The sequence below is a fragment of the Mustela nigripes genome, chromosome 3 (genome assembly GCF_022355385.1).
Source record: "Mustela nigripes isolate SB6536 chromosome 3, MUSNIG.SB6536, whole genome shotgun sequence".
NCBI lineage: Eukaryota > Metazoa > Chordata > Mammalia > Carnivora > Mustelidae > Mustela > Mustela nigripes.
In genome coordinates this window covers 42,408,666-42,417,997 of record NC_081559.1, presented here as the reverse complement: position 1 = coordinate 42,417,997, position 9,332 = coordinate 42,408,666, and the positions used below count along the sequence as shown (strand labels likewise).

General features: G+C 43.9%; 1 protein-coding gene and 1 long non-coding RNA gene across 4 annotated transcripts in view; one reads left to right on the top strand and one right to left on the bottom strand.

Moving 5' to 3' along the window:
- LOC132013674 (uncharacterized) overlaps positions 1-9,332 on the bottom strand; it is a 137,845-nt gene that overhangs the window by 63,134 nt on the left and 65,379 nt on the right. The gene's annotated exons all lie outside the window — the stretch shown is intronic.
- ASB18 (ankyrin repeat and SOCS box containing 18) overlaps positions 1-9,332 on the top strand; it is a 61,420-nt gene that overhangs the window by 5,476 nt on the left and 46,612 nt on the right. The window contains exon 2 of the mRNA XM_059393778.1: positions 2,401-2,403. Coding sequence (XP_059249761.1) covers positions 2,401-2,403 — 3 coding nt within the window. The remainder of the gene's footprint in view (positions 1-2,400; positions 2,404-9,332) is intronic.

The following is a 9,332-nucleotide window of genomic DNA, read 5'->3' as shown; positions in this document are numbered from 1 at the left end:
GCAGGGGAACGGTCATTGGCTGGGATTTCCCTAAAGACACTATTCACATGTCCCCTGCAAGGATGGACTGGGATGGACCAGGAATGGGGCATCCCCCCCCCCATGTGTGTGTGTGTGTGTGTGTGTGAGAGAGAGAGAGAGAGAGAGAGGGAGAGGGAGAGGGAGAGAAGGTGAACAGGACCAAGCACATAGCTGTCCAATAATCAACTCCCCCATCTATGCCATCCACCCCATTCCAATAGGAACCTCCCCACCAGGGCTGCACCCAAATTCTGAGGCACGTGAGGACCTCCTCTGCTCACCTAGGCCACTCCTTCCTTCCAGAGCCTGCTCAGCGGATGGCCTCCACTAGAGGACCATCCCTGGTCACCTGGCCCACAGACTCTCCTCCTCCATAAAGACACAATGGCCTCAGTCTCCATTAGTTACGGAAACACATGGCCTTGCTGGGCTAATTGCTATACCCACCAGATATTTAAAACTTAAAAACAACTCCTTGAAGGTGAGAACCTTACTGAACACATATTGGTACCCAGAGCCTAGCACAAGGTCTTTGCTCTGAGAAGGAGCTCAAAGTCTGTGTGTGCTGCCTAGCACAGATAGTCTAAGCTCTTTTGCTGACATGATGGATTGCCTTCCCATGGATACTACTGGGGTTAGCCTTTCTGTAAAGAAATATTTAATTCTATTTTTGGATAATATTTTAATATTAGTGATGATTGCATCGTTTGTCCTCGCATCCTTCAATGCCTATCAGTTCACTAACCACCAAGAACATGGAAAGGGAGAAAGGATGGCTGGGGGAGGGGTGGCGAGACCCTTCTTGCCCCCAAATGCATCAACTGTACAATTTGGTAACTGGTGTAATCAAACTACTTAAGAAACAACTGATTACTAATTGCTATTATTAAGGATGTCAGCATTCCATGATTTTGCTGCTGATATATTATATACAAGTCAAGATGCTACTTGAATTCTTGATTGAAACAGAAAACTAGAGACATTATGTTGTGTTTGGGGTAATGGTATTTAAGCATCTGGAGGCAAGTTAAAGAAATACTAATTGGGTTTTTATTAAGAGATCGTACCCAGCAGCATGTATACACTTGGGGAGTGATTGTGGGGAATGTGTGATAGGCATATGCATACACATCAAAATGGGGTCTGTTTGTGCAGTGCAACTTCTCACCCAGCCAACACCCCGGTAGACTTGACACTGAGGCCACCATCACTTTGGGCCACATCTGCCACCCCTTCCCTGTGCATAGAGGAGAACATCACCCAGGACAAACCCAACAGTCAAATGTCAGTGAAATGAGCACAGCCCCTCCCTTGTAGGAGTCATATTTGAACTAATGACAGAATCATGTATGTTGCTGGGGGCTCTGAGAATGGTGTACTGGGGACGGCAAGAAACTAACAGTGAGATGACCCAGTTATTCCCTTGGCTCTACCACTGCCTCCGTGGCCTTGAACTTGTCAGTCCATCTCTCTGAACCTTAATATCCTCACTTTAAAAACATGGGGTTGGTTGGCTCATCTCTCAGGGTCTTTATAAATTGTGCTAAGGTTTTGAGACCAATGACTTGTGTTTGTGGAGGCCATTAACAAAACCCTGTTGCCTTCAGAATTCTGGAACATCCAAACAGAGCCCTGTGTAGACCCCGCCCCACATGCAAAGGAATGGCTAACTCCACAACAATGGGAGAAAGAAGGTATCTCCTGGAGGGTGGTGTAGACTGATTTATGAACTTGAATGCACCAAATAAGCAGTGGCTTGGCACAAGGCCAGCCTGTTCTAATCTTTAAGGAGAATACATCCCCAAACCAGAACATGTTAGAACTGGAACCAACCCTAAGTGGAGGCAAAGAGAGAGGACTTACAGGTATCAAGGAACTTCATTAAGTCCCTATTCCCCAAGAGCTATTGCCTTTCCTGCTTACCCAGCTGAGGAAAATGGGGCTCAAAGAGGGTATGTTACACCCCTGAGGCCTCACAGCTGGTGGAAAGTATAAATCCAACACTCTTCCCAGAATTCCATGATACCTGTAGTTCACACATCTTACAGCTGCATTTTACAGATGGAGACACTGAGGCTCACATTTGTTCCTCCATTGGTCAACAGCCAGTTAGCAGCATTGTATAAACAAGGTATGTTTCCTAAGTTTTAGTGAAGGGCTCTTGATACGCACCCAGACACATTTTTCAGGAAGATCCATGAACAAATTTCCCCCAATGAAGCTGCATACAGCCCTTTTACTTTACCTTACACACATACCCCACACACATCAATAGCATGGAGTCTCTGGCTTCAAATAATTCAAGTAAGAGTATTAAGAAAAAACATGGATGAATAAATGGGGTCCATGGCTGCCGAATAAAACAGAAATGGAAAGCAGGAGGTCAGCAGTGACAGGGAAGGATAGAGAGGGAAGCTCTCCACCATCTCGGCTGCACACCCTCAGCAGACGATGTGGGGGCAGGGAGACCCTGCTCGAAGCAAAATGAAATTAAACCTTTCTAAGTACTTATAAATCAGCACCTAATGACACTATCCCACCACCAGCCGGAGCATTGCTCTTATTACTTTGATTCACAAGCCAGGAAAAGATCCGGAATTATGCACAAATTATTGTCCCATCTTCTTAATTAACACTGATTGCAAAATTCTTGCTAAAGTCCTTGCTAACAGACTCAATTATGCGCTGCCTGAATTGATTCACCCAGATCAAGTGGAATTTATTAGAAATACACTTTCCTACAATAACATCAGATTATCTTTGAATATAGTTAAATTATTTAGGAATAAAATGGCTCTAGCCTTTGCTTTAGATACAGAAAAATATCTCCCACCACCTAGAATAAAGATATTTCTTTGCTTTCAACCAGATACACACCCTAGGCTCTCTTCTTCCCCAGAAGCAGGTTGAGTCACTGTGATGAGATGAGATGCATGCCTTAGAGCTAATGGTCCAGCTTCAGATCATATGGGGCAGGAAGAAAAATCCTAAGGGTCACGTCTCAGCTCCCCCCAGTATGAATTGTCACTGCCTGTGGAACACGGTGAAATTGCAATTAGACTAAATCAGGATATTTTCAGAATCAAAATTGAGAAACAGGCTAATAAAGAAATAATATATGCTGATGACATACTTCTATTAGCATCACTCCCAAGCACACTGGAGAGTTTTGAAAGAACAAAAAGAAATGAGGATGATAGCAAAGAGGCTTTTCTCCTTCCCAGGAGGATGGCAGTTCCTGCAATGGTGAGCTCTGTTCAGGAAAAACATTCCTAAGGCACTAATTGGAAGTGGCAAATGACTACCTGTAGCTTGGTTCTACTTCTCCATCTCATTGCCCATTATCTTCCAATACTGAATTCAGCAACTGGATATGAACGGGGACTGGGTTTGTCCTATTCACCATATTCTGGCACACAGTAAGTACATAATAAATATTAACAGGCCACATAACATATGGGGGACACTAAAACTCTCTTGGGCTGGTCCTTGATAGATGGCTGTGATCAAAAGCAAGGGAATCCAAATAGAGGGAGTAGATTGAGAAAAAGTGAAGCATGCTGGGGCACAACACCCTGTGCAATGAAGAGGGACCTGCCTGGAAATGAGGCTGTGTAATTCAGAGTAGGGGGAGAAAAGTTGAGGCAAGTAAGTTGGGATAGATAGCACAACATGAGACCACAAATTCTAGATGAGGGTTTACACTTATCTTGGAAAGGCAGTGAGGATCCATTCAGCAATGGAATGAGATCTTCTAATAGGAAGGATGGCAGTGGAGAGACTGGAACCAAGGAGGTGCTTCCTTCTCTATTAATTGAGTCCTTAAGGCAATACAGCTCACCCACCGCTCTTGAAGTTAGAGTTGGCTTTGTTGTAGTCAATAATGGGCTTAACAGAAGAGGGTCTATGAATCTGAAAATAGATCAACGGAAAGTATCCAACCTGAAGAACAGCAAGTAAAATGATAGAAAAGAAAATGAACAGAGACTGTGGGACAATTTAGAAGATCTAATATAGCCAAATGGAGTCCAAGAAAGAGAGAAGGAAGATAATGGAACAGAAGAAATATTTTAAGAAATAGATTCCAATCATGTCCCAAATTTGATGAAAGACATAAATTTACAGATTCAAGAAGTTCAGCAAACCAGAAGAGAGATATAAGTGAGGAAAATATGTCAAATGTGTGCCAGGGTACCTGGATGCTCTGCTGAGTGTTGTTGAGTTGAGCTTGCCTTGAGAAGAGAGAGCAGGTTCACTCAAGTGAGGAGTGGGAAAGGCACACAGAGAGAAGGATGCAATGACTGTTTCCTATTTGAAGGTGCTTGTCTCTCCCCTTCCCACAAACCTGCAGTGGCTCCCTACTGCCTACAGCAAAGGTCAACAAATTATGATCCCAGTCCTGGCTGCCAGTTTTTACAAGTAAGGTTTGATTGGCCAAGCTCATTCATTTACATATTATCAATGACTACTTTCATTCTATCATGGCAGAGCTGAAGTTGCCTCAGGGGCCATACGACCTACAAACCTAAAATGTTTGCTTTCTGGCACTTTGCAGAAAAAGTCTAGTGACCTCTGTCCAATACCTTCTAGTTCAAATTTTATAGCAAGTGTTCAAGGGCCTGAAAGATGTGCCAGGAGCTAACTTACCCGTAAGCACTTCTGCCAGCATCCTTTTACCAGCCCTGTACCCCGGTGAGTGATGGAAAATAGCACTAGTCAGAGCACAGTGAGAGGCAGATGACACTCTGCCAAGTGTTTGCCGTGGAAATTGACAGTAAGCTTTTAAAAATATTGACAGCAACTTAACAATTAATATGACAGTGTGTGATTACTGGACTTTTTTCTATTATATTTTTTCTTGTAATTACTTTTAATTGTACTTTTAAAAAGAATCAACCCATGGCAAATTGAGACAAAAAAAAAAAATCCCAGGTGCTTAACTAGTGGTTAGGAACTCTGGTTAAAACCATCCCCTAGAGGATCCTGGGTGGCTCAGCCAATGAAGTGCCTGCCTTTGGCTCAGGTCATGATCCTGGGGGCCTGGGATCGAACCCACATCAGGCTCCTTGATCAGCAGGAAGCCTGCTTCTCCCCTGCCTGCTGTCCCCCCTGCTAGTGCTTGCTCTCTGTCTCTCTCACTCACTCGCTCTCTCTGTGTCAAATAAATCAATAAAATCTTTTGAAAAAAATACCCCAATGACACTATCAATCCCTTGCACCCTTCTTGGCTCTTGAGCAGGCCATCTCTCTGCTCTCCTGTCTTCACCTGCTCTAACAACACACACCCACCCCCCCAACCTTCTAGGTGGTCCAAGAGACTCTGGGGCTCACAGTCTGATGCTGAGTAGAGTTTGCCTCACAGGATATTTGCAGGGCATGAACACCTGTGAAGAGAGGGAGAAAATCAGACTGGCAGAGGGGAAGTTGATCTGTGACACAGAAGGCACAGTGCCATGTGTAGCCAACCCTAGGGGAGCTCTGGAGCAGAGTCCCTTCTCACAGTTTTCCCACATCTGGTCAAGATGTCAGGACCTCTCCACACACCAAAGTAGTTATGGGATCTGGTTGCCTTGAGAGGTGTATTCTGGAGTAAGGCAGCTCTCTAGAGCTGAGACAAACCCTGAAGGAGTTGCATCAGGGTAACAAGTCCTCCCTAAGAGTAGGGTCTGGGTGACCCCTCTCCATGTCCACCAAAGGTCTAGTCCCTGCCACTCACTTATGTTCTGACCCCCTGGGCCTGCTGGATGCTGCTTTTCTTTACTACCCACAACCCTTCCTTTGCCTGACCCCCCTTCCAGACGGCACTCATGGCCCCATGCAATGCAGTTCTGAGGCTACACCTTGCCTCTTGCTCAGCCAAAAATAATAGGGTACAGTTGCTCATCCTCACTATAGGTTAAGGAAAGGAAACAGACACCCTCCCAGGGACATGAGCTAGCCTTGTACCTCAACCTCCTCTGTGCTTTGCTCAGATGCCTCCTGTGGAGAAAGTCTGTCCCATCCCTACTTCCCATCACTATAATGCTCTGTTTGTTGCATTCTCCCCATCAGACCCACACCTGTCCTTGGCAGTGATCTCATCCCGCTCACTAGTTACTGGTTGCCTCATCTATCTCTTCACAAAGTGCAACACTTCCTACAGGCAAGGGCTTCTACTCTTTGCCTCTGTAGGCTGCTAGGCTGCTAGCACCTGGAAAATCCTCCATATGTATCAGCTCAACATAGAATATTTCCAAATTGCACAGAAATGTACCCTTCTACCTGCAAATTAAGAAGCATCAGTTTTGTCGAAGTTTTCCAAAATATGACTTTTTAAAAAATCTTATTTTAACTTGCCTTTGAAATTAGTAAAATTATATATTATATATGTCTGTAATAGTCATTTTCATTTCTTTTAATGCTTTTTTCCTATCTTTCTATTGGAAGCCCAAAGTTCTCATTTTTTACCAACTAAAAAATGAGTGAAGCCAACTTTAAATCCATCAGACAAAACTGGCCCACTCTGCTCCATGCCGAGCTGCAAAGCACCCAAGCAAGCCCACCAGGAGCCCCCTTCTTCAACCGCAGGATCAGCCAAGTTCTCGTATCTAGAAGGGATATGAAGGGTGACAGGACATAACGATCAGATCAAAGCAACTTCAAGAGAGAAGTATTTCGCTCTCAGTGTGAGATTCATAAAAAACAATCAGTCTTAGCATGCAATTTGTCTCAAGAGGCAGGAGCTGCAATTTTATCATGTAATTAAATCCCCATGACAGTCGTAAAGAAACGTTGTCACCTTTATCAGGGAAAGCTTCGATAATATGTTTTCCAGCAACGTCCCCTGAGTCTATAAATGTCCTTCCAGGGCTATTTACTCTTGGCTGTGCGTGTTCAGGATCTGGCGGCCTGTTTCACACTCTACCACAGTGGATATGCAGCCCTCAAGGGCACCTTTGGTTCGGAGCTTCCAAAAAAGCTCTCTTGGGCTCTAGATGAAAGCAGCACTTGACCTTTGGATAAGATTGCATTCATAATGAGAAGGGACTCTGTTGTTTTGCATGATCCGAGTTGGGCTGGGTAGCCATGTCGGCAAAATAGGTTAGCGAGGTGTTCCCACCGCAAACCGCCACCCCCCCTCCATATTGTGTTCTTCCACATGATGGGAATGAGATTTCTTAATAATGTGAAATCAGTACAGACAATTTAAGTCATTATTAATAGATACACTTGATCTGAGGAAGTAAAATGTTTTAATGTTTTGTTAAATGAGGTGTGCTGTGCTAACACTGTTATTCAGAGAAAAGGTTGAGATATTTTAACATTTTTTATATTAATGTCTGTGTGACTAACTCTGGTACATGGGTGAATGTGTCCTGGAGCTCTTGAAAGCAGAGCCTTATACACCCGCCTACCTTATAATTCTAAAAACTTTTTATTATTATTATTTGAAAAAGCTACTGGGAGTGGGGATGAAGGAGGAGTGGCCCTTAGAAATTAAATGGGACAGAGGGGACCAAAACAAGATAAAATGATTTACGGTGAAAGTGGATTCACAGTAAGACCTTAGCTCTTGGCCAAGTGGTAGTAATGTGAACATCTAGGGTCTGATCGAATTTCATACACGGCCATTTAGAGAAACGATTCGTGTAGGAAGTATGAACTGACCAGGCTAACAATACATATTCACATATTTGAGAAAGTGCTCAGAATCTCACAACGTCCACCTGGGGAATGACTTGCTGTCTTAACTTAACCATTTACTTGGACATTTGACCCCAGAAGGAAGCAGACATTTGTCCAATGGCCCAGGAAAGAATCCACACATTTGGCTTTCTCCAAGAATACAAAGAAATGGCAGGGAGCGAAAATCTACTTCGTGGCCTGAACACATGGAAAGTCTCTGTTCTGGAGAAAAAACAGTCTGACCCTGTAATAAAACTCACATTTCAAGCTCAACTATATTTTTCCACTGAGTACTAGCAGAGCTCATCCTCAGACACTTCTGAGCAAAAGAAAATCATTCATCAGTTCAATGGCAGAATACAAAGATCCTGACATCACTTGAGAATAAGAACTACCATTCATTCAAATGGTACCATTTGTATATCTCATAATTTTAAGGCAGATTTTTACTTTTTCATCTTATCGGATCCCGAGACCAAAACTCCCTCTCATGAGCTACTGGCCCTTCAGTTTTTGTGTGGATAAAACGTGTTTATAATTCAAATCCAAAATATAGTCTTTGCAAAATTATATTCAAGTCCAGTTAACTACATGGGCAATTACTAGAGAGATTTAGTCCATTCACTGAGTTGTCCAGATAGAAGCTGGGTATCCACCCCATTTGGATTTTTGTCCTTCTTTTCCCAAGATTACTCCAATAAAAGGCCGCCACAGTCAAATCTGTGTAGTACTCTGAAATGGTCCACAGATACAAATGAAGTTCTTCCATCAGATAAGTACCATTTGATAGTTCCTCTGAAGAACCAAAACTATTAAGCATGCTGATTTGGAGAAGGTTCTTTTCATCAGAGTCCCCCTCTTTCAAGAAGGACACGGTATTTGTTCAGAAGAATTTCCTGGACCAGATATCTGGAGGAGAAGCTGGAACTGACAGGAACCCCAATTAAGGGGAAAGGAGGGGAGGAGGGACTTCAGTGGCTGCAACAGAGACAGGAAGTGCAGATGGAGAAGAGAGGTGGGGTAAGACTGCACATGGTGCCGGACCCTTCATAACTTCAGGATAGTCGCCAAACTCCCTACATGATGTTGGTAGTGGATGTTAAGCAAACAAACCAGACAAAAAAAACTCAAAAGCCAATGCTGTGCCCCAGTGTGGGGGCAGGGCAGAGCATACACAGTCTGAGCAGACAGGAAAGTCAGGAAAAACATGAGGAGGCAAAGCAGAGGTGCTGCCAGGGTCCCAGGAAGGAAGGGAACTCAAACTGACCCTGACTGACACAAGTTACTCTGGACCAAAATGCTCTCTGAATGATTTAAAATACTGTCAGATAATCTGCAGTGTTTATGTCACCTAGCACCATTAACCTCTGACCCTAAAATCAAGAAAAAGAAAATTCTGGTACCACAAATGGGAGCCCCCAGCAGCAGGAACCGGTCTCAGCCACGTGACCCAGAGGACAATGGGATCCTATGTGGGTGAGGCTTTAAGGTCACCTTGGGGCATCAATGGAATCAGCCCATTGCTCTGGCCTGTTGAGATCTTTGGCGATTGTGGTTGTCATGATCCATGTCACTCATCAATTGGATATCCACCTTTCCATATGCCATGTAAATCATCCATAAGCGTATTGCACAGGATCAGAGGA